This window comes from Leucopleurus acutus (genome assembly GCF_964270905.1).
Source record: "Leucopleurus acutus genome assembly, chromosome: 17".
In the NCBI taxonomy this organism is placed as follows: domain Eukaryota; kingdom Metazoa; phylum Chordata; class Mammalia; order Artiodactyla; family Delphinidae; genus Leucopleurus; species Leucopleurus acutus.
Window position 1 is genome coordinate 7,733,572 of NC_139159.1, and position 25,193 is coordinate 7,758,764.

A 25,193-nucleotide genomic window follows, 5' to 3' on the forward strand; every position below is an offset into this window, starting at 1 on the left:
TAAAAAGAATACAGTGTAAAGTAGTGAAAAATGTAAATATACAAGTAATATATTTATACACATAGGGCCTTTTCTATTGGTATAACTCAATGAATCTGAACAGTAATATCCGTGAGGAAGGCTCCATTTTACAGGTGAGGAAAGGGAGACTTATTGTCCTATCACACAGCCATTAAGTGGCCAAGCTGGAATTTGAACCCAGGTCCTTCTGACTCCAGAGTCCATGCTCTCTCTCCCGTATGCATCTCCCGTATGCATCTCCCATATGCATTTCTTGATTCCCACAAATTCCATGTCACGGCTCTTGTGTTGGCTTACCAACTGCTTGGTCTGTTGAGTTGACGTGAGAGTACACAGTCCCTCAATTCCCTTTACTAAAACAGAAGCCACCTCCACTCTTCAAAACAGGGCAGAACTATTCTATGTAAAAAAAGAATAAAGTCTGTTCTCTGCTCCTCACAAGCTCTGTGAGCTTGGGCAACCTCTTCAGTCTCTGAGTCGCGGGGTCCTCATCTATAAAATGGAATGAATAAATGAGATAATATGTGTAACACTGACTCAAGAAATGGTTAATATTTCATCCTCATTTTTTATTCTGCTTCTTTGAATGTTTCAGTAATTTCCCCATATACATTTGAAAAACTAACCCAAACTTGACCAGTGCTGTATAGTGTTTGACTAATGCTGTTCATAACAGAAGTAATTTCTTTCGCCCTGCATGTGTCCTAATGTGGTGATTTTTTTTTTTTCCACTTCCCTGCTTAGCTTGCTCATTTATGGCCAGCTGATACTTTAAAGAGTTTGCCATCCTTGACTCGAATTGTTGTTTTCCTAGCCTACGTTGGTGTTTTTTTGTACTTACCATATTTGTTTGCCACTAGATGTTTTATGGAAGGTTCCTTTATCAACATTTTTTTAACAAGATTCAAAATTGTTTAGCAAGATTCATTTTATTAAGCGTCTATTTTTATCGGCTTTGCTTAATGTAGTCTATATGCCCATCCAATCCACTAATGATGTAGAAGGACTGATTTTGTTCTAGGAAGGACCCATTTGATTAAGAAGAACAAAAGCCTCCTCCAGCTAGCTGAAGAAGAGAGGTTTTGATAAGAATTTGAAGAGTGCTGAGGAATCCAAGAAAAACTGTGATCAAGTCTTGGGGAACTGGACACTCTGAAATCTTTGTTTTCCTCTCATGGCTTCTCTTTTAAGCCTTAAGATAATGAGGAATGTGTTTTTTGTTTTAAACACATTTTTTCTTTTTCTCTCTTCTTTTAAAAAAACAATATTTTTTCATTATTAGTTTCTGACTTCATTTCACTTAAGTAATACAGACTGTGTATATTGATTCTTCAGTATTTGAGACTAATTTTGTAGCCAGGTACTTGGTCACTGTTTGTATATGTCGCATGTGCGCTGGAAAAGTATATTCTTGGGTGTGTGGTGGGTTCAGGGCTCCATACGTGTCCATCAGAGCAGTCCTGCTAGTTGTGTGTGTCACACCTTCTGTATTCCTCATAGTCTTTTGAATTTGGGGGCAAGATGTAAATATCTCCTATTACGACGGTTGGGTGAGTTTGGGGGATTTTTTGTTTGTTTTGTAGTTTTTGTCAAATTGATTCCACCCCCCCACCCCCAGTGAACTTGAGGGCTAATTTGTAAGGTGTGTATGGGCATTATATCTCGCTGAAAAGTTAATTATTCCTTTGTTATTTAAGTTCCCCTATAATTTTACATGTGTATTTGGTAGTATGCTTTTTAGTATTCAAGTATTTGATATTAATTTTAAATATTAACTTTTTGTTCATATTTGCCTAGTGTATACTTATTTTATCCTCTCTCCTTTTTCTTTTGGAATGAGGTATTTTGTTTGTTTTGTTTTGTTTAGGAAACATTACAGATACAGTTGAAGCCCATTGTATGCGCTTCACCTCTTTGTCCCTAGAGGTAACCAGTCTCCTGAATTTGGTGTTTATTATTCCTATGAAAGTTTCCAAATGATTACTACATATGTATATATGTATGTACCTATAAACAATGCACAGTATTTTTTTGTATTTTTTTCAACTTCATATTAATGGAATTTTACTGTACTTGCTCTGAAACTGTTTTGTTCAACATTATTTTCAGGGCTTTATCTATATTAATATATTTTGCTCTATTTTGTTGGTATTTATTGCTTGATCAGTTTAGTTTTCTTTATATTCCGTTGCATTCTAAAAGATAGCACTGCATGGGTTATTCTCATGCCTGCTCCTAGAGCACATGTGCTGAGTTCTGGAGATACACCTTCAAGTGGAACTGTGGGTGGAATGGGTGCCCCTCTTCAGCTCTACCAGCTAATCTGAATCACTCTCCAGAGTAGTTATCAGTCAACTCTAATTTTTGTTTCAGCCCTACTATGTCACTTTTTAAAAAAATTTTTTTAAGTATTTTATTTTTGGCTGCGTGGGTCTTCTTTGCTGCGCACGAGCTTTTCTCTGGTTGTGGCGAGCGGAGGCTACTCTTCGTCGTGGTGGCTTCTTGTGGAGCACGGGCTCTAGGTGCGCGGGCTTCAGTAGTTGTGGCACACGGGCTCAGTAGTTGTGGCTCGCAGGCTGTAGAGCACAGGCTCAGTAGTTGTGGCGCACAGGCTTAGTTGCTCCATGGCATGTGGGATCTTCCCAGACCAGGGCTTGAACCTGTGTCCCCTGCATTGGCTGGTGGATTCTTAACCACTGTGCCACCAGGGAAGCCCTATGTCACTTTTTTTAAACCTGTTTTTTATATAGCCCAGTGATATATTTTTAAAAAATTCAATCTGAGAGGCTGTCTTTTACTAGGAGAATTTAATCATTGGGGAATTTGAATTTTTATCTACTATTAGGCACCAGCCTGGTTCAGCCATTCGCAGGGATCAGGGCATAGGTCACAGGCATGCCCCTTTGCCATGGGCTTTTGGGAGAGGCAGCACTTGTCCCACACAGGAAGCAGTATGGTGGTCAGATTTCCCAAGCATGTATAGTGTCACCTGCTCCTTATAGGGCAATGTGAAAAGAGGATACCTGCCAATAACTCTCATTTGTGCAGGTGAACAATTAATTTAGATTCCTGAGTTTTCTCTTTGTAAAATGTGTAAAAGTACTGGCTAGTGCACTCTATAGGGTTATTCACCAGTGCTCTAGCGCTGGTTTTTGGTTTTTTTCCCCTAACTTTGTAGCTGTCTTTGAAACGCAAGTGTCAGTGATTTGTTTCCCTTTGTTTATTTACAGTTGATAAATCAGTGTAAGTGGTGCCTTTATGCTTGCTCTGTGGCCTCCAGCATTATTAACATTGATGGATGGCTCCCCCTTTAGCATTTGTCCACCTTTAGCAATAACTACTATGCATCTAGAAGGCAAACAATATATTATTCTAAGTCCTTTCTGGGTATTTTAGCTTAGACAGCACTCTTGAAAATTGTCTAAGAGCCTGGTATTTGTAATTAGAATATTACAGCTCCTCTGCTTACTTGTCCCTTGGTAAAGTTCAGACATCTTCAACTTCAGTTTTCTCATCTAGAAAAAGTTAGTAGTAATGTCTGGCTTAGCTACTTCACAGGATTTTCTTGTGAGTTTGAAATAAACATTGTGCACAGATACCTTTAAGCTACAAAGTGCTTCATTAATAGCAATATTTTAGAGATAATTTTTTCTAATTTGTTGAGTACCCTAAAATTTAGTTAGTTTGGGAGGTCTTGCCTATAGAAAAAGCTGTTCACCATGCTGACCTCAAACTGTAGTTACTTGAGTTGAAGGAAGCAAGAGCACATGTTAACCTGCAAAATGGCAGTTCTTTGATCCTGAAATTCTTTCTGGACTGCATAAAAGAAAACGTCTTTTCCAAGCTCAGATGTCCTCATGAGCCACTTGAGATTGAGAAGAATATCAGGTAGGAGGTGTTCTTTTTCAGCGGTCTTCAGGAAGGAGGTGATAAGGCTGATAGTGGGCTCCTACACTCACTCTTGGTACCTTGATGTACCTCTTGAATGCTTTCTCTCAATTTTGAACCCTTTTGGAAAGAGGCAGTTCTGTAGATCTACAGAAGTCTTCAGTATAAATGAATCTGTTGATCAAAGGTTATCTTCTTATCTCTTTGGACGAAGTATTGTTGTTTCAGTTTAAACCGGTTCAAAGGGCAAAGTAAAAGTACATGTGTCCAAAATCACTTACGCTCAAAGCTTTACTTGATACAAAGATTAATAAATAGGGAAATTAGTTACAAGTTAAAGCAGTAGTAGTTGTGTGCCTGGTGAGTTGATTCACCAGTCCTTTAAGGAAGGTATTTGTTACAGTTTTTCAGGATAACCTTTGGTATGGGGTGAAGAAATTCTTCTGGTTTTGCAGCTAAAAAGTGGATTTTTAACTGGTTGAATGACTGTATCCATAAAGGACTTCCCCATGTAGGCAAGCTGGAGGGAGCATGCTGCTATATTCAGTCCTGGATTTTTATATTTCGTATTGGCAAGAACTTGGATAAAGTCCACTTTGGTTGAAAGAGCTGATGTGTGGATTACACCAGACAGAATCCAAAATAACCTTGACAGCCAGAATGATTGGCTAAATTTAGCAAAATGGAACTTAATAAAAATGAAGTGAAAGCCCTATATTTACGTTTAAAACAACCATACAAATACAAGATGATGGTCACCTGGTTAAATAGCAGGATATGTCTAAAACCTAAAAAGTTTTACATGACTAGATTCAGTATGAGTCAGATGAGTAATAAAGCCAACGAAGGAATAAATGTGGCTCTAGGTTAGTAGAAGTGTGATGTACAAACAAGGTAGGTGATGGTTGTACTCTGTCAGGACTCAACTGCAATTCGCTTATGGAAACTCTTATTTCAGAGGGATATCTGCACGTTGGAGTCTGTGCTCGGAGACCAGTCAGAGTCTCTGTCAACCATGACATTTTAGGAATGGTTGAAATAACCAAAACATTTTAACAAACAAACAAAAAAAAAAGGCAAAGGAGAATATAATAATGACCTTCAAATACTTAGGTGACTGTCATATAAAAAAGGACTTAAACTTACCCTTTGTGGCTTTTCGCGGACAGAACCAGGACCAGGAAGAGAAGACTGCCTGTGAAATGGAGAGAGTGTGTTAAGTGGTGAGTTGGTCTGTTACCGAGGCTGTGCAAGCAGAGGTTTGACTGACACATTAGGGCTTGGAAGATAGTATTTATGCAAACAGTAGGGGATTGGATTCGAATTTTTTTTTCTTTTTAAAGAAATGTAAGATACTATGTGAGCATTTCCTGTGCTGGAGTTAGAAAAATGAACAAGACTGCCCCACCCTAGAGGGGAGACCAATTTGCCACAGAGATTACAAGATGATGAAATGGAGATGTGTATGTACAGAGAGTACTAAAGGAGCATGGAGAAGGTTCATTCTGACTGGAGTGAGTGGCTCATGACAGATTCGGATTTTCAGTAAACATTTATTGAGCACCTACTATATGCTGAATACTGTTCTATGGCTTTCATATGTTTCTCACAGTAATCCTAGATAGCTCTTGGCCACATTTTACAAATGATAGATCAGATGTGACTTGATCAGGCATGGTCTCGTTTGTTTGAGAAATTTTCCACCTAATAATCCCATAGAATCAGTTTGTACTTTTGCCCCTATTTTTGTATTTGTTATGTGTGGAGAACAGAGAATTGAGCTGAGCTCCTCAGTCTTTTATTTTGCCAAGAAGGGCAGATGACTTTATACCAGGAACGTGATCCGGAGTGTGGCCGTGTAGAGTTTTTGTCAGGGTTTCTGGGAGGTGAAGACTGAAGGAATCTAGGGACCATGTACCGTGAAGAGTGTTGTGTGGTGCAGTTTCAAGAGTCGGTTTTGTATCCTCTGGACGCTTCACAGAAGAAGCCTTATTCCCCATCTCTAAATGGGATAAATTTCAACCCTTCATGCAGGTTTCTGACAAAGGTTATTGAGGCCTTTCCTCCATTTAACCTTATTTTCTTTCTCGGTCTTTTTTTTCCCCATCCTCTCTGGCTTAGAGTTTCCTTTCTTGGAGAATTTACCTGAGAACTGGAAAAATTGTATTGGATGTGAGCGTGAATATGTGAATTTTGAGCCTTAGCCATGAGTATGTTTTGTTAAAAGAACTGCTGATTACTTATTCTTTAGTGGTTTTTAGGAGTTAAAAAAAGAAATCAAAATCTTCTATTTCACAACACATTATTTTACTTGCAGGCTTCTAATTTTCTTAGCAGACCAATATTTAATGTAACTATTTCTGGTCACACTAGAAGTTTTGCTAGTTATTTAAATGCCACATCGCTATGGAGGTCACTGGATGAGGCCAGTAAAAGTATTGCTTATATAGTGTTTGATGCTAAAATAGATTCTTTGAAAAACATTTTTTTATTATGGTAAAAATGATGAATGCTTGTGGTAAAAAATGAAAATTTAAATACTCCACCACTTTACATAGTATAGTAATGGTTTGTGTATCCTTCTAGAAATTTTCTGTACATCTTTAAGCCTGCGTGTGTGTGTGTCCCAGTCCCACCAATATGATTATACAAATTGTGCTGTTCTATACCTTTATTTTTTTCACTTCAGGGTAAATCTTGGGTGTCTTAACATATCATCACATGTAAATCTGTTTCATTCTTTTAAAAGAGCCTGCATAGCTGAACCATTATTAATTCAGTCAGTTCCTGATTCTGTTAGTCCTGGTCTGTGGTAGCAAACAGCAGAAACCTACTGTGGTTAACTTCAGCAGAGGAAGATTTTATTGTAAAGATTGGGTGCTCCATAGAGTTAATAGGAAGGCAGTATAATCAAGCTTGAAAATGACAAAACCAAGGAAGGCAAGGCACAGCCAAACTCCTGCTGAAGCAGATGCTGATGCGTTGCCAGTCGTCTGTCACCTCCTCTGCAGCCACCGTGAATTCTCGCTTGTTGGTCCCTGATATTGAAGTATTCCTTCAGGATTCCAAATTCTGAACAGGAACATCTGATTGGCTCAGCCTAGGTCACATGTGACCACAATGGAAGGTCACAAATCACCTTCCATTAAAAATAAGAATTTAGAAAGAATATTTAATTTTGAGCTCGGTATGTATTTCATGTACTTAAATTTAACAGGCTAGTCTCAACGTTATCTTTGTCGACTGATACCAAGTCTATGTTTGGGGGTTTAGCAGCTTGATTTAGTTACTGTTATCACATACTTCTTATTAATCTGGCAGCTGCTTGAAATAGATCTTTCTGCTTACAGCCTCTAATTTTGATACCCATTTATATCGTAACATACTACTTAGAGATCATGTACAATAAACTTACTGTACAGTAATTATTTTGTACATTTACATCCAGACACCTTCCTTCCCACAGCATCATGAAAAAGTATCATCTTCAAACTACTTCACTGAAATCTATTTCTGAGATGCTGTAGTTCTTATTTGGAATCTTTACCTATGAAAGGATTAGGAAAATAGTCAGATTGAAGTATGTTAGCATACCTGATGTATTCACTGGAACATTGTTGTTTGGGATAAAGTCAACATCGAGGAAGTTGTATATTCATTTCTTTTAAAACCTTCTTCCTTCATTAAATTTCTGCTCTGTCAGAGTCATTTAGCTTATAGAACATTTCCCTTCCTCCTCTTAGTATTGCTGCTAATAACCTGGTAAGTGAGATATCTTCTTTTTAGTTAGGAGAGGTATTGGTTGCAAGTAGTAATATGTATCTGAGAACAAACTCAGGAGGTTGGACAGTATAGTGGAAAAATATGGCTTGGAATTAAAAAACCTGATTCTGACTTTCAGTTCTGCCTCTTACTGTGTTAACTTGAGGCATGTCACTTAAGCCTCACTTTCTTCATCTTCAAAATGAGGTTATCGGGAATTCCCTGGTGGTCCAGTGGTTAGGACTCAGCTCTTTCACTGCCGCGGCCTGGGTTCAATTCCCTGGTCAGGGAACTAGGATCCTGCGAGCCACATGGCAAAAAAAAAAAATTTTTTTAAAAGGTTATCATTCCTGCTTTACTGATGCCATAGGTTTACTGTTATGGTCAGATAAGATTGTGTGTGAAGAGGGAGCTTATTTTCACCTTCAAAATGTCAAAAGTCAGGCATATATTTTACATAAGACAAGAGTATGTTAGCATAAACTCAATTGTAGGACTCCATGGCTGCAGTAAAAACTACTTGTGTATAGCGAAGCATGTCCTTTGGGTGTTTGGCAGGCATCAGGTAGTCTAGCTGTTCTAAGCTGAGGAATTGCCAAAGATACTAAGTGGAAACCAGGATAACCCTGTTTTGAACTTAACCTGTACCGAGGTGAAACATACTTCACTGTTTTCTGTTATACCAAGCATGTAATGGCGTCACACTAGTTGTGTAGCTGGAAAACTAAAGAGGATGAGACACTGAAACCAGCATTTTAATTGGTTATATCTAGGCCAGTGGTTCTCAAACTTTAGGGCACATGAGAATCACCTGGAGAGCTTGGTAAAACTCTGATTTCAGTACTCCAGCCCAAAGTTTCTGACTCACTAAGTTTGGGGCGGGCTGATGATTTGCATTCTAACAAGTTTCCAGAGATTGCTGATGTTGCTGTTCTGGGGACCACACTTTTGAGAATCAGCACTTTAGGGAAACCATGTAATTCATCGTCCAGGCTGATCCCTAATGTTTCAGGACACCAGGAATAACTAAGCCTGTCCCTGGCAAACCAGGATACAGGGTCATCCTAATTTTACCTATTTGAAAGATCTTTTTGCAAAGAGGTTTATGTAATAGAATTGTCACCTAGTAGATGACTCATGGTATGCAAGGTATATTTATTTATTTATTTATTTATATGTTAAATTGCCAACTGATGATTCAGTCATATTTTTCCCTTGATCCCTGTTCTTGTAAATGTTCTTTAAATGAGAATAGAAGTATTCTAGATTCTTTGGCTGATTCGTCTTGCCGTGTTTACTAACGTAAATATTGTGGATGGGTTCTTTCATTGGATATGTGATTGGATGAGATGCTGGAGAATAATTTCTAAGTTTGTTTTTTACAAGCTGCAATAACCTATTACATTGCAACTCAGGGTTCAGATATGTGTGTAAGTGCATATATATATCTAAAACAATCGTTTCAAACAGCACTCATCCTAACTTTATTTAGTACATACAGTCTAATATTTGCTGGTTTATTCTAGTTCATTTTTTACTGCTAGTTGTAATCCAGTAAATTGATTTCATGACCTAACTGGTTACAGCCTACTGTTTAGAAAACACTGCACAGAAGACCTCTTTGGTTCCAGCATACTGAGACATTCTGATATTCTGAGAGGTAGTTTATACTTCAGTTTTCTTCGTTCTGATTCTTCTCACTCTAAGCCATTTTCCACCATTAAACAAACTAGTTCAGGAAAGTCCCAAGAGTGGGAGGAAAAAAGGAAAGAGATGCTATTTTTAACCACATTCTGCTATCTTACTTGCTATTAAATTTAATATTCTGTCATTTATTCTCTGTAAATTAGCAAATGCTCCATTTTATTTTTCAATTTTTTAAAAATGTAAATTGCACCTAGCTTTGTTTTTGTGAAAATATTGCACAAACTAGGTCTTTCCTAAGGATATCTAAACTCGGCTTGTGTTAAAAAAAATCCTTGACTTAACCAAGTTAAATTTGTTTTATTTTAATGAAGCATGTATTTTAACCATATTAGTTCATATCAGTCAGAGTCCAACTAGGAGACAGAAACCACACAGGAATTCGAACAGGGAATGTCTGGTGTAAGGAACCACTGACTCTAATATGGGATTAGAGTAATGGGGAGTTGGCTAAGAGAACTCTAAGAATACAGCAACCGCAGGTAGAGGGCACAGCCACTACCCCTAAGACTGAGGCGGAGCAAGGAGGGAAGGGACAAACAAATCTGGCATCCAGACGTCTTTGGAGGCTCGCAGCTGAGGCCCATCTGGTGGCCGAGAATTGCACTTGAGGGGCCATGATGGGTTGGGAAGCTGTGGGAAGCCTTCTGTGGGGCGGGGCTGCGCTTGGGAGCCCCTGAGAAGCAGCCTGAAGGGGCGCTGGGGGCCAGTGGCCACAGAGAGCTGGAGTGCTACTTTCTACCGGAGGTACTTCCTATCATGCCAGCTGTCAAGGGAGAGACGTCCTCGTGTCTCCAGCAGGCCAGAGAGGGTCTAGAGCAGGAGGCACTTGACTGATACCTGGCACAGCAGTGCACTTGCTAGACCTGATGTTTCCAAAGGGCAAGTACACTTCAATTAGGGGCAGATACTATTAGGGACGCAGTTCTTAATTTCATGCAGTCACGTTTTCATTCTCTAGCATCATTTTTCTATCTGGAAAAGCCACTATGGGGAATACAATTTTTTTGAGAAATTGACTTTTTAAAATGTAGACTAAGTTTGTCACTAAGTAGAAAACGCGAGTATGTCATTTTGTGACCTTTTCAGTGAGCATGCAATACACATGCTCTTCACTCACTGAGCATCAGCTTTCTAAGCCAGGCCACAGAGCAAAGTGATTTTCTGCCCCCAAGGGAGGCAGGTAGATGTGTGAACTGATGGTAAAAGTTTAATGTGAGAAGTGCTTAATAGCGTACGTGTAGAGTACTGTGCCGTAGCATGGGATGGTGTGTTGGTCTGCCTCTGCGTACTGGGGAAGGAAGAAAAAGCACAGACGTGTTACCTTTTATTCTCTGCATGCTGTTTCTTTTATTCCTCACAGTAGCCTTCTGAATAAGGTGAATGGTATGATTACCATTATACAAATAAGCAAACAAGGCCTAGAGACCTGAAACAACTTTTTCTACCAGCACCACACACAGGATCCAAAAGTAGTCCGGTATTTATCTCTTAAACTGGTGGTGTGTGTTGCAATGCAGGAGGCTGCAACAGTAAAAGTTTACCAAATGTAAAACACAGTTCTAAGAAGAATTTAAAAAGTGAATCAGGTGTGTCCCTGCCCTTAAGGGGTTTATAGTCTAGCAGTGCTGGTAGAATGTCATAAGGGCTCTGACTGAGGTCCCGGAGAAAGCCTGGAACTTCATAGGGTCCAGAGTGCCTTCCTCCTCGGAAAACTTAGGGTAAAATGGCATTTGAGCTGGTCCTTGGAAAGTGAGTAGGGTTTAGACAAGTAAAAATGTTAAATAATCAAAATGTAAAGCTAGGCAAAAAACAGAAAGATAGTTGTCGTTTATTACACATCTGCTAAGTGCCATACCTTGTAATTTCCTCATTGTAAACCATTCAGCTTAACCGTAGTATAGACCCTGTGTCAGACAGTTAGTGGAAATAAGGAAAGATAAGTTCATTAGACATGTTGGACTTAGGTAAGTACTGGGTTGTGACAGGTTAAGGTAGAGTTTGAACTTTATTCTGTAGACAGTAGAAAATATTGAAGTTTTTAAAGGAAAGAGTACAGGACTAGAGTTATGACTAAATTAGAAATTAAATGTGTATATATACACACACACATACACATGTGTATGTATATGTCTGTATATATTCATGTTGTAATACAGCGGCAGAGACATACTAGATGTTAAATGTAGTCCTTCTATCTTTTCTTATCCATCTCTGGTGCACTCATACGTAGGACAGATTAGAAAGATGGGGTGTAGTTGGATGGTTACTACAGTGGTCCAGGTAGGAAGTAACGAAGGCCTTATCTAAGACAATGATAGTGAAAATGAAGAGGATACTGGTGACAGTTGGAATTAACAGGATTTAGGGGAGGATGTTGTAGGGAGTGAAAAAATTAAAACATTTTCAGGCACTTTTCCATCTCAGAGGAGTACATACTCCAAATGTGAGCTCTATTTCATATATTTTTTAATATAAAAGTAACAAAAACACATGATACTGTTGAAACATTATGGAAGGGCAGAAGACTGGATATCGGGGGAGGTGAAATATGACATCATACAAAGAGAAACCAGGCAGGGGGAATACAGAGGTTAAAACTTTGTTAAGCCTAGAGGATCAGGCTACACAGTGACTTCCTTCCAGAGGATCTAGTATGAAAAGGGAAGGGCAAAAGGATTACTTTACAGTGGAGAAACTTGGCAGACTACCTCAGCCAGGTGACCAAAGTTTACATCAGCAATAATCAGTCATGTTGATAGTATGTACCCTTTTGATGGGAATCATACTCTGCCTCTGTCGTCTTCCTCCCAAACACCCGTATTCTAGTCAGTCGCAGGGAAAAAAAATCAGACAAATCCCAGCTGAGGCACATTCTACAGTATACCTGACCAGTACTCCTCAAGACTTTTGTCCAGGTCATCAAAAGCAAGGAAAGTCTGAGACACTATCACAGCCGAGAGAAGCCTGAGGAGACACGGCAACCAAGTGTAATGTGGTGTCCTGGATGGGATCCTGGGACAGAAAACGGAGGTAGAAACTAAGGGGGCAAAAATCCAAACTGTGGAGGAGGTTTCATAAAGATTGCAGGGTAAGAAATAAACTGCCAGGTTAGGGCTTCTCCAGTCCCCATAGTGGCTGAATAAAGAGAGTGGTTGGAGCTCTTCTAAGCCTGTGTTTTACCCTTCAGTGAGGCCTACCTTCTTCATCTGTTGGTCTGAGCTCAGGTCTGGATGTGGTTCCTGGAGCCCGTGCCATACACAGGGTGAGGGAGATCACAGAAACCTGGCAGTGTTCCTTCCTCTTGCATTTACAGCAGAGGATATTGTTTTCTTCCCGGAAGCCAGACAATTATATTGATTATTTTATATACACACACAGCCAGGAAGTCTCCATATTTAAGAGTCAGAAGAATACCTAACTCACTTTGTGAAGGTAGGTGTGCACTGTGGAAGCTTCCTAGAGGTTACAGCATTTGAGTTGAGTTTTAGAAATAAGTAGCTGTTAGCTAAGTGGACAAAAAGTCACTGAGTGTTGGAGAAAGAGCTCTTAATGCTAAATAAATATTGCAGAGACCTGATGTATAAGGCGTACTAGCCTAAGGAATCAGAGACTTTCAGCTGAGGTTATCTGCTTTACTCATTTTCATGGTTTTGGTCTCATCTCAGAAAAAGTGTTTTAGTACTTGGGGTACTTACTTTAATATTGTAAAACGAAGATAAAGAAAAGCGGTAGATGATTTGCATCAAGGGAAGGAGGGCTAGTTCTCCACATCTTCCTATTTCCTTTTCATTTTGTTGATTCTTAAGCAAGTCTTTCAGCCTTGTCTGCGTATTTGTTTCTATACCTTCCAGTTTTGAGGAAAAGATGTCTTACGTTCTTAAAGCTACATCCTCTTGAGAACATTCTTTAATTTCTTTATTACTAAGCTCAGTGCCTGGAATATAGTGAGTACTTAATAAATATTTTTTGAGTGACTCTCTCTTTCCTACCCTCCTAGCCTTCACTGAGAGATTTTTCAAATAAATGCTCTGTATTCTTTGCTTCCTTTTTCCCTTATTACTCTCTCAATATTTCTGGTGTTTGAGTCTCTTTATTGATTACAGTAGGAATTATTAGAGACGGAGTCAACAAGAGTGGGAGACGAGCAATGTAAAAATCTAAGGTGAAGAAGGAAGGCAGATACTCTTGATAAGTGCATTGGTTTTCTAGGGCAGCTTAACAAATTATCAGAAAGTTGTTTCAGGGCTTAAAACAATAAAAGGCTGTTTCTCTCACAGTTCTGGAGGCCAGAAGTCTGAAATCCAGGGATAGGCAGGGCCATGCTCCCTCTGAAGGCTCCAGGGAAAATCCTTCCTGCGGCTTCCAGTTTCTGGTGGCTCTAGGTGTTCCTTGGCTGTGGTAGCATAACTCCATTCTCTGCCTCTTGTCTTCATACGGCCTTCTCTCCTGCATATCCATCTGTCATTGGAATTAGACCCAGCCTGAATCCAGGCTGATCTCATCTCAAAATCCTTAATTATATCTGCAATGATCCTTTTTTCAAATAAAGCCACATTCACAGGTTCCAGAGGTTGGGACTTGGACATATCTCTTTGGGAGCCATTCTAGCTCACTCCAGTAAGCCACCAGATTAGTATCTAGTTGCAGTAATTGAGAGGATTGCTATCGTACATGTGAGGGGGATGATGTTTGGAAAACCAGCAGCATGAAAACAACTCTGAAGTCATTTTATTTAAAAGAAAATTATAGATTGTGACTATTTTCTTCAGTTAATTTTAGAAAATATATATTTAAAAATTTGAACTCAAGGTCAGATGGGTTTGGTTGGAGATTTTGCTCCTCAGCTGTATTCATCCTGAAGAATCCTCTAACACTTTTTATTGAACTTCTGAATTTGCACAATTCAAAATTTTTGCATTTGAGCCTTATGATATTCCTTTGAAGTAGGAATGCCATGCTTTCTTTTTTCCATTTTACAGATGTGGAAATGGAGCTTAGTTTCTATAACTAATTTGTCTGAGGTCACAAGTTATGAAATAATACAGGTGGACTTGAATACTGGTGTTACAACTGTAAAGCTTGTTTTCTTTCTAATGTCTATGCTGAGTTTATTAATTTTCTGTTTAAAAAGAGCAGCAGACTTTACTGTTTTTACATGTTTCACGGGTTTTTCGATTTGGAATGTTAGCACAAAGGATATAGTTTTCTGTGTTTGCAAAATAAGCTACTAACATTTAAACTGCTCTGTATGAACTGTATTTGAGGTCTGTCAGTTCTTTGGTATGATTTTAAAACATATAACTCTCCAGTGGATTACTTTCAATTATGTGGATAGGTCATTAATTCGTGGTTTGTTACATTTTGTTTTTTGAGAACCCAGTGTAGTAGATGACAGTATGCAGCCATGATTTCAGGATGACAGTTGGACAAAACTTCGGTAGTTAGGAATTGGTCTTTTATATTTTTGCTTTTTCCACATCCTTTAAGTTAAAGCTATATGTCTTACAATTTTAAAAATGGAGCCATCGTCAGTTTTTTTTAATTATCTTGAAGTTGGTGGAAATCAGTTTAGGACTAGGAAAATAAACTTCAGTAGAATACCTAGCACTTATGCCAGTGTTCCTTGTGGAGAAGGACCCGTTGCCTAAAAAAAGTCACTGGCAGGTTTATTAGATTCTTGGGCCTAACCAAAGACTTAACTGAATCAGAATCTGTGGGGTGGGGGTTTTACGAATCGGCATTTTTAATGATTGTTACTTGTAATCGTTTGGCATTGATGTGGTGGTAGTCAGATAGTCAATTCTCACAACACTGAGTCCTGCTGAGGACAGTGTGTTGGACCCTGAGTAAAGGAAGAAGGTAAGGTGACTTCATAGTAGGAACTCTTAACAGCGGCATTATTAGGTGCAGTAATTTGTATTAATTAAAGAATGGTCAGGTACCTAAAGCAGTCTTGAGAAAGAAGGACAAAGCTGGAGGCACCACACTCTACCTGATTTCAAACTGTATTAGAAAGCTATTGTAATCAAAACAGTATGGTATTAGTATAGAAACACACATAGATCAGTGGAACAGAATAGAGAAACCAGAAATAAACCCACACATATATGGTCGATTAATTTATGACAGAGGAGCCAAAAATACACAGTGGGGGAAAGGACAGTCTCTTCATTAAATGATGTTGGGAAGACTGGACAGTCACATGCAAAAGAATGCAACTGGACCTCTATCTTATACCAGACGCAACTGATTATGGACTTTAATTATGTCTACCAAATGCCTTCACAGCAACACCCAGATTAGTCTTTGATTGAATAACTGGAGAGGGCCCTAGTCAAGCTGATGCATCAGAAAGACTGTAATGTTGTTATTTTTATTGCAGTATATCATGCATATAGAAAAAGGCACATGTCCTAAATAAACAGCTCAAAGAATGTTTAGGAACTGGACACAGGTAACTAGCACTGTAGAGGGGCCCTTTTACATTTATTTATTTCATTTGATTCTTACAACAGTTCACCAAAGTGTAGGAGTTTCCCCCATTTTATAGGTAGGATTTTTTTTTTTTTTTTTGCGGTACGCGGGCCTCTCACTGTTGTTGCCTCGCCCGTTGCGGAGCACAGGTTCCGGACGCGCAGGCCCAGCGGCCATGGCTCATGGGCCCAGCCGCTCCGCGGCATGTGGGATCCTCCCGAACCGGGGCGCGAACCCGTGTCCTCTGCATAGGCAGGCGGATTCTCAACCACTGCGCCACCAGGGAAGCCCTATAGATAGGATTTTGAAGCTCAGAAAGGTCAAATACTTGCCCCATGTTACAGCTAGTAAAGTGACAGCTGGGATTCTGACCAGGGTTTTGAGGCATAAATGAAATATTATGGAAATCCAATGTACCATTAGTTCTGCCTGAGGATTGGTAGAATCTTTGGAACAGGAATGCTTTAGTGAAGAAGGCATAGGAATCCCTAAGCTGGAATCTCTAAGCATGAGTTTAGAGTTGCCAAGGAGTGAAGTGTTCCTTGGTAAGAGATACGGGGGAAGAACATGGTGTCATTTCAGAGGACAGGAGATGGTGTGTTATGCTTAAATCTAGGGTCTCTAGACTGTGGTATGATAATATGATCTATTGGAATAACAGTTTTTCAGCCTAAATGCAAAGAACCTTGTTTACTGTTTCGAAGGGCTTGAATTTTATATTTTAAGCAGTATTCCGTGAGAGCGGGTTAATCATGTGCATTTTAGCAAAAATTTCACAGAGGTTTATACAAGTAGGTTGGAGAAAGGGCAAAGGCTAAAGGCAGAAAGATCATGTCTAGGACCAGAACTAGAGCACTGAGGATTAAGAGGAGGGGAGAACGTGGAATTCAAGGTGTTTCTGAGAGAATTCATGAGATTGGTGAGCCATTCACTGTAGATGATAAAGGAGGAAGAGGAATTAAGGATGACTGTGATTTTCTTGTTGGTGTGATGCCCTGGGAACCAACTCCAGAGATAAGGAAATACTGAAGGAGATGCTGAGTTTGTTCTGAATTGTTGGAAGGATGGTAGGCAGGAAAATGAAAAGGAATGGATTCGGTTTTGGAAGTTTGAGTTTCAGCCCTGAAGGAATCAAAGTGGACATGTTCAGTAGGCAATTGGATATAATAAAAGTGAAATTAATTAAGATGGTGGCTGAAGAGATGGATTTGGTAATCACTGACTAATTTATACGTGTAGGTTGGGGCTATAGAACTGGATTACTTCTCTCAGCTGAAGAGAAAAGATAACCAAATATGAGATGGTGGTGAAACCTCCAGTATTTAAGGCTTGCGTGGAAGAAGAGCAGTTGTGACAGAATCAAGGGGCCAAGGAGGTGGTTGAAGCTAGAAGTGATCATTTTCAAGGAGGCTGTAGGTAGATAAACTATATGGAAGTATTTTATGGACGTAAACAGATCCTGTTTCTGGATCAAATAAATTGAGGACTGAGAAAAAGACTAGCTAATTCAATTTGGCAATCTGGAAAAGTGTTGGTGATTGTGAGCCAGAAACCCCAAGTATTTTATCCAGAATTAAATAGTAGAAGTCAACATATATTGAATAAGATGAGCTACCTGTAAATTTAACCGATCCTGACAAATGATCTACAGATAGGTGATTAAGGAGACTTGGGAAACACCACAGTGGCACTTGGATATGTTCTCTGCATTGAAAGATACTTTGATTACCTGAAGAAAGAATATGGTGTCTTGAAAGTGAAGTCAGTATTTGGTCAGAATAAGTGGTATTGTTATTGCTAGAGCAATCCATACTCTGTTGTGAGGTAAGAAAAGGGTTTCAGGCTCTTGTATCACTTAAGTGATTATCAGACTGTGAGATGATTCTTGAGGTCCCTCAGTAATAAAGTCTGTGATTTCTAATTATAATTTTTTTCTATACCATATGGGGAAATTTCAAATGTTAAAAATAGAAATGAAGAAAAGAGACAGAGGAATCTTAATTGCATATTGCTAAGTGAAAGAAGCCAATCTGAAAAAGCTAAAATACCATATGATTCCAGCTATATGACAATCAGAAAAAGGCAGGACTATGGAGACAGTAAAAAGATTAGTGGGCTAGGAGTGAGGGAGGGGCTGATAGGCAGAGCATAGGGGATTTTTAGGGCAGTGAAACTATTCTGTATGATACTGTAATGGTGGGTACATTATACAATTGTCAAAATCCATGGAATGGACGGCACCGAAAATGAACCCAGATGTAAACTGAGGGCTTTAAGTGATGATGTGTCAGTGTATGTTCATCAGTTGTAACCAGTGTTACCGCTGTGGTGCAGGATGTTGATAAGGAAGGAGGCTGTGCTCCCCTGGGGCAGGAAGTATATGAGAACTTGCCGTACTTCCTGCTCAATTTTGCTATGAACCTATAAAAGTGCTTTTAAAAATAAAGCGTCTTTTTTTTTTTTTTTTTTTTGGTACGCGGGCCTCTCACTGTTGTGGCCTCTGCCGTTGTGGAGCACAGGCTCCGGACGCGCAGGCTCAGCGGCCATGGCTCACGGGCCCAGCTGCTCCACGGCATGTGGGATCTTCCCGGACCGGGCCACGAACGCATGTCCCCTGCATCGGCAGGCGGACTCTCAACCACTGCGCCACCAGGGAAGCCCTAAAGCCTCTCTTTTTAAAACAGAACTGAAGTTTCACATCTCAGTTGTTCACCTATTTTGTACTTTAACACTTAAAAAATAATTTTCTGTTACAAATGAACTTATTTACAGAACAGAAACAGACTCACAGACTTAGAAAACGAACTTACGGTTACCAAGGGGGAAGGATGGGGGGAAGGGATAGTTAGGGAGTTTGGGATTGGCATGTACACACTGCTATATTTAAAATGGATAACCAACAAGGACCTACTGTATAGCACAGGGAACACTGCTCAATGTTATGTGGTAGCTTGGATGGGAGGGGAGTTTGGGGGAGAATGGATACATGTATATGTATGGCTGAGTCCCTTTGCTGTGTACCTGAAACTATCACAACATTGTTAATTGGCTATACTCTAATATAAAAATTTTTAAAACACACAAAGAACTAAAAAAAAATTTCTTTTCTTTCTCTCCTAGATCTGAAAGGTTATTCAAGGGTGTTAGAAATCTAAGGAGTTTGTGCCTTTTGTAATGTAAAAGAGAAATTGTGGATAAAAGAAAGAGAAGAAAACCAAGGTCAAATGTTTTGAAATTCCAATTTATTTTCAGTTAACTAGAATCTTAAAACATTCAAAAAACTTTGAACAAATAAAATAGTTCCTAAAACACACCACACACACACACACACACACACACACACACACACACACACACACACACAGAGTAGACCATGTATTTGATTTGTTACTGGGCATTTTGACAATCATTATAGCATTTGACACTAGGGCCAGTCATTCAGCAAAATTATTAAGTGATTTATCTCTGCCTTAAGACAGGCAGCAAGTGACAAGGTATTCGTTGTCCTTCTCTCATTGAGCGGATAATCTAGAAGACATTGAACAGTTTAGTTTGCATCACTTAAGAAAGACCTTCTCTGGCCCTTCAGTCTCTTTTGTTACTCTTCCTCATAGAACTTTATTTTCTTCTTTCAAATGGCAGTCATTATAATTATTTCAAATTACAGTTCGTATAGGTTATTTGTGCACTCATTCTGTTAAATTTCTCTCCCTGAGCTAGATTGTAAGGAAGGAAGCATATCAGCTTTCCATGTGCACAGTTAGCATTTGATGAAGACTTTTTGAGTAAGTGAATGAATGAATAAGTGATGACTGCCTTTGTGTTTTGTAAGTGCAGGTTGCTACCAAGTAAGCAGATTCGGTCTAGTGTGAGGTTACAGGCCTGAAAATGAGTAGGAAGTGGTGTGGTATTCAATATTCAGTTCTCCTCAGAGGGCAAGTAGGATGTATATAGAAAATTTGCCTTTAATTTGGGAATTTGGAAGTTACTCAAGACCTCAATAATAGAGTGTAGGAATGCTACTCAGATTATAGAGTCGATCCTGAAATGGATCAGCCAGAAGATAGAGTGAGCAGCTTTTCCCAGAAAAGTAGATCCCGAACACTTACTTGTTTGTTTGTTTGTAGGAGACTAAGATAAAATAAACTATAAAAGGAGGAAAATACTATGTTTTTAAAATATTTTCACTACTACAGAAAAAACAGAAGTGCATGAACACTTCACTGCATGAGTCCTGTGGTGTAGAGGCTGCTGGGAGGACCTGGTTGGTTGTCTCTGGGAGTTGCTGCCACTCTCATCTTTCAGATTGAAATGCTGAATGAATGCAAAAGGATGAAAAGCGTGTTTTGGATTGGTCAACACCTTTCACCCAAATCATCAGTCCTCTAATTCCCCAAGAAATGAGAGCACTGAAAAATCATGGCAGACTGTGTTCTCAGAGCACCAGAAACCCTAGCTGCCTCTTTTCCAAGTACTCGTATGGAGTATTTCTTAATTTCTGTGAATTTTGTCCCTTAAATTTTTTTTCTTTTAACTTTCAGGTGTTGGTAAATCATGCTTATTGCTACAGTTTACAGACAAGAGATTTCAGCCAGTACATGATCTTACTATTGGTAAGTTTTATAAAGAGATGAGAAGCATTTAGAAGTTTTGGGTAGTGGGAATGGAATGTGCTAGAGGGCTCATTCCATCAGTGATGAGTCAGAAATCAGTGAAACTAGATTTGTTGCTGTACAGAGTTTAGTCTCCATCACTTTAAAAAAATATAAGTATGTATAGTAAAAATAATATTCCCCAACTCTGTAAAAGTGGTTGGAATGCAGCAAGACATTAATACTTGATTTTGATTGTATTTAATGATAAAACAGTTGATTGAGAGACAGTATATCATAGGGAGGGGTTAAGAGCAGACTCTGAACCAGTTTGTCAGAGTTCACATCAGGGCTCTGCTGCTAACTAGCTGGGCAAGCCACTTTCCCACTCCATGCCTCAGTTTCTTTATCTGTAAAATGAGAAAAACAGTGGTAACCATCTCACAAAATTATTCTGAACAGTAAATGAGTTAATAAATATGATGCATTGAAACAGTGCCTGGCAGCGTGTTAAGTGCTTTAGGCTTACCTATAATTATTAATTGAGAAAAACTACCATCAAGCATTTTTTAGTTTCCTCAGTTGTGAAGAATAAATGAGACAGTTACTGGTAAGGAATGGTCAACAAATATTAGCTGTTATTACTATTAGCTACACTAGTTTTTATTATTAGTGATATTATTCATTAATATGCAAAAGTGTAAAATTAAGTGAAAAACTAAAAACTTTAAGCATACTGTTTCAGGGTTCTTATCTGTTTTAAAAAAATTATATTTATACCCTGAAAGCTAAAGAATCTAGATTATTCTTCTATGGCTGTAGCCCAGTAACAATTAGAGATTAGTCAAACATGAAGAAACAAGGTAACTGGAAATCTAGTTAAACTTTACAATTGATAGCTTAATGTATCTTTTGAGCCAGTGACTGCTTATGTTCTATAGATATGATTAACTCACTATTCATAACAAGGTGATTCTCATGTCCTGTGTACTTTTAAAATACCAAATCGAAGATAGAGTTTACGAATCAAATTATTAGATCAGTTAATAGTATTCAACCAAGCCACATGTACTTTGTAGATATATTAAAATCTTTCCTTACTGGCTACTATCAATAAGAATATGTGGTTCTGTTTTCATTTTGATAGTTTTAATTATATCCAGTAATGATGGGTAAAACAGGTACTGCTCTTTCATGCTGATCGTCATGGTGCAGTTTAACTTTGGTGAGCTCATCCTTGTGTAGGATCTGCTCTTTGCTCCGTAGGTCTGAACCTTGAGGCCATCTCTTAGGCATGATTTGGTCCCGAGACAACTAGCCAGTTGTTTTTCGTATAGGGTACTAGACAAAAGTGTCTTCCTTTTCGTTGAAGCTTTCGTGTAAATTTCTAGTTGTTAGGGCACACCTGATTGGGCGGATGGGCCGGAACCTCACTGCTGTTAGAAATCGGCATAGGCTCTACTTGTGGGAGCCTATGTAAGGGGGAGTACACCAGAGGGAGTTTTTAGAAAACTGTAACCCATGTAACTGTACCAGCTGGCTTCCCTCTGGGTTCGCTGATGCAAGGCACTGGGAGTTAGGAGGCTAAAAGCAAAGTGAAGCTGAGGGACTTCTCCCCTCTCTGCTGAGACTGTGTGCCCTCCGTGGCTTCAGCCACAGCCCCTGCCCGACAGGCCCACTGATGGTCTGGCTCCTGGGCTCTGGGAACCCTGGTTTCTCTCTTTGCCCCCTGGCCTAGGGACAGCAGCAGCTTCCGGCTGTTCCTAATCTCTGGGTTGCTTTACCCTCTGCTCCTTGGGCTTCTCAGCCCTTCCTTTAATGTAACCAGTTCCCTACTTTAAATCCCCTCTGTTTTAAATACCTACGTATGGTTTCTGTTTTTCTGGTTGGACCCTGACTACTATACCTTGTGACACCCATCACAAGAATTTATGTTTCTGACATAAAAACAATTTAGAAGGTAATTAGCACGTGTTTTTTAAAGGAATGTTGGAGTGATTGTTAAAATAGGCATAAGGCAGTATTTGATTCTGCTGCGTACTTGCCTTTGCTTGATGAGTAGAGGAGGGTATAATATAAAATAATAATGACAGTGGACCCATACCAAATATTTACTGTGTGCCAGGCACTTATTTTGTATGTAGTAACTTTTTTTTTAATTGAAGTATAGTTAATTTACAGTGTTATGTTAGTTTCAAGTGTACAGCAAAGTTATTCAGTAATACATACATATATATATGTTCTTTTTCAGATTCTTTTCCATTATAGGTTATTACAACATACTGAGTATAGTTCCATGTGGTATATAGTCGGTCCTTGTTGTTTACCTATTTTATATACAGTAGTGTGTTTACGTTAATCCCAAACTCCTAATTTATGCGCCTCCCCCCGCCCCCTCACCGCTATCCCCTTTGGTAACCAGAAGTTTGTTTTCTATGTCCTTGAGTCTGTTTCTATTTAAATAAGTTCATTGGTATCATTTTTTAGATTGCACGTATGTAATAACTCTTCTAATCTTGAAAAAAAATTTACGAGATGGATATCATTAATACCATTTACAAATAAGAGAAACTAAAACACAGAAGAGATTTAATAACTTAGCTTACTCAGGGTCACACAATTAGTAGGTATCGATTATTGAATGTTCAGGAAATGGATACTGTGCAAGGATGCAAGTACTTACTCTACAAGGATGGTAATGATCTAGAGGTAATTTAGAAAGTGTGTATTTACCTTCAGAGTATTTTGTCCTGGAAGGTTGAAAGTGACTAACATCTAAGAAGAAAATAAGCATCACTCCCTGACTGTGTCAGGTAAATGAGGCCCGGCCTTTGGTTCCACAGGTAATTTCTCTGGCAGCCAAATTGGCTGTTAATTGAAAATGTATCTGGGAAGAGAGCCTCAAGGGCATAGGGGATGATGGTTTATCCCATTAAAAAAAAAAGAAAAAAAGAAAAAGATTAGGAAAACTTTCTAAATGAGATTCTCAAGCATATATATACTTAAGGAAAAAGTTTAATAAAATTTTTTACTATCCAGAAGAGAAGTATGAGGTTTTTGGGTTTTTTGTTTGTTTCTGTGAGTTCTAGGACACTTCAGGTTTCAGTATTTTCTTTTGCCACATAGAATACAAAGGTAAAACCTGCATTGAACCCAGTTATGAGAAGGTAAATGGGAAAGAGTTAAGGTTTTTGAGGCTGAAATTGAATTGTTCCTGTTTCACTTGAGAGGAAAACAGAAATCACAGTTTTTCAGTAATCAACAGTGCTTGTCAATTTTTTCTTTGGAGATGTATACCATTCTTTATCTTCTTATCATTCTTTATCTCATTCCTAGATAATATAGTAGCCTTTTAACTAGTTTCTTGACTTCTTGTTTTTTTATTCTCTGTCCTGACCTTATTAATAAGTGAATTTAAAATAGCAATCTTATTATATTTACCTGCTTTAGAACCAATCCTGATTTTCGTGTAACATGTCTTTAAAATTGGATGTGTTTTTAGGGGCAAAATCTTTAAGGACTTTTTAAGCTTCAATAATCTCTTGTGTATTTACTTTGATTAAAGTGATAAATATACCAAAACTCAATTACGGCTTAAGTTAAGGAAAGGGAATATATGGAGTTTTATAAAGAACCCACAGGAGGGTGGGGACATGGACTTGGGAACGGGCAGGAATGACGCATCTTAAGAGGCCAGGAAGCAGAGACCATAAAAGCCATCCTACAGCAGATGATGGAATGGTTGCCAGTCAATTTTAGTATCTTTATCCCTCAAAGAAAATGTGGCACATATACACAATGGAATATTACTCAGCCATAAAAAGAAACGAAATTGAGTTATCTGTAGTGAGGTGGATGGACCTAGAGTCTGTTTTACAGAGTGAAGTAAGTCAGAAAGAGAAAGACAAATACTGTATGCTAACACATATATATGGAATCTAAGGAGAAAAAAAAAAAGTCATGAAGAACCTAGGGGTAAGACGGGAATAAAGACAAAGACCTACTAGAGAATGGACTTGAGGATATGGGGAGGGGGAAGGGTAAGCTGTGACAGAGTGAGAGAGTGGCATGGACATATATACACTACCAAATATAAGGTAGATAACTAGTGGGAAGCAGCCGCATAGCACAGGGAGATCAGCTCGGTGCTTTGTGACCACCTAGAGGGGTGGGATAGGGAGGGTGGGAGGGAGGAAGACGCAAGAGGGAAGAGATATGGGAACATATGTATATGTATAACTGATTTACTTTGTTATAAAGCAGAAACTAACACACCATTGTAAAGCAATTATACTCCAATAAAGATGTTAAAAAAGAAAAATTTTAGTATCTTTATCCCTCTGCCCAGGATGTCATTTCCAGAGAAGGAGCATCTGCTTGCCCTTACCTGCCCACCCTTGGTGTCAGTTAAGGGTCTGTTTCTAATTTGCAGTTGTTTTTCATCAAATTTGACATTATGCATTGGATTTAAGAAATCTTGAATCCCATTGAGCCATGCAGATGTTTTTGGATTGTGGTTAAAAACCCATCCATGACAGTGGAAGGAAAAATAGGATTTCTCTCTGTGGTTATAAACAGTAGATTCATGAGGGCTTCCCTGGTGGCGCAGTGGTTGAGAGTCCGCCTGCCAATGCAGGGGACACGGGTTCATGCCCCGGTCCGGGAAGATCCCACATGCCGCGGAGCGGCTAGGCCCGTGAGCCATGGCCGCTGAGCCTGCGCGTCTGGAGCCTGTGCTCCGCAACGGGA

General features: G+C 39.0%; 1 protein-coding gene across 1 annotated transcript in view; it reads left to right on the forward strand.

The window, feature by feature from the left end:
- The window catches only part of RAB2A (RAB2A, member RAS oncogene family), a 75,093-nt gene that overhangs the window by 7,643 nt on the left and 42,257 nt on the right, over nt 1-25,193 (forward strand). The window contains exon 2 of the mRNA XM_082859080.1: nt 20,394-20,465. Coding sequence (XP_082715206.1) covers nt 20,394-20,465 — 72 coding nt within the window. The remainder of the gene's footprint in view (nt 1-20,393; nt 20,466-25,193) is intronic.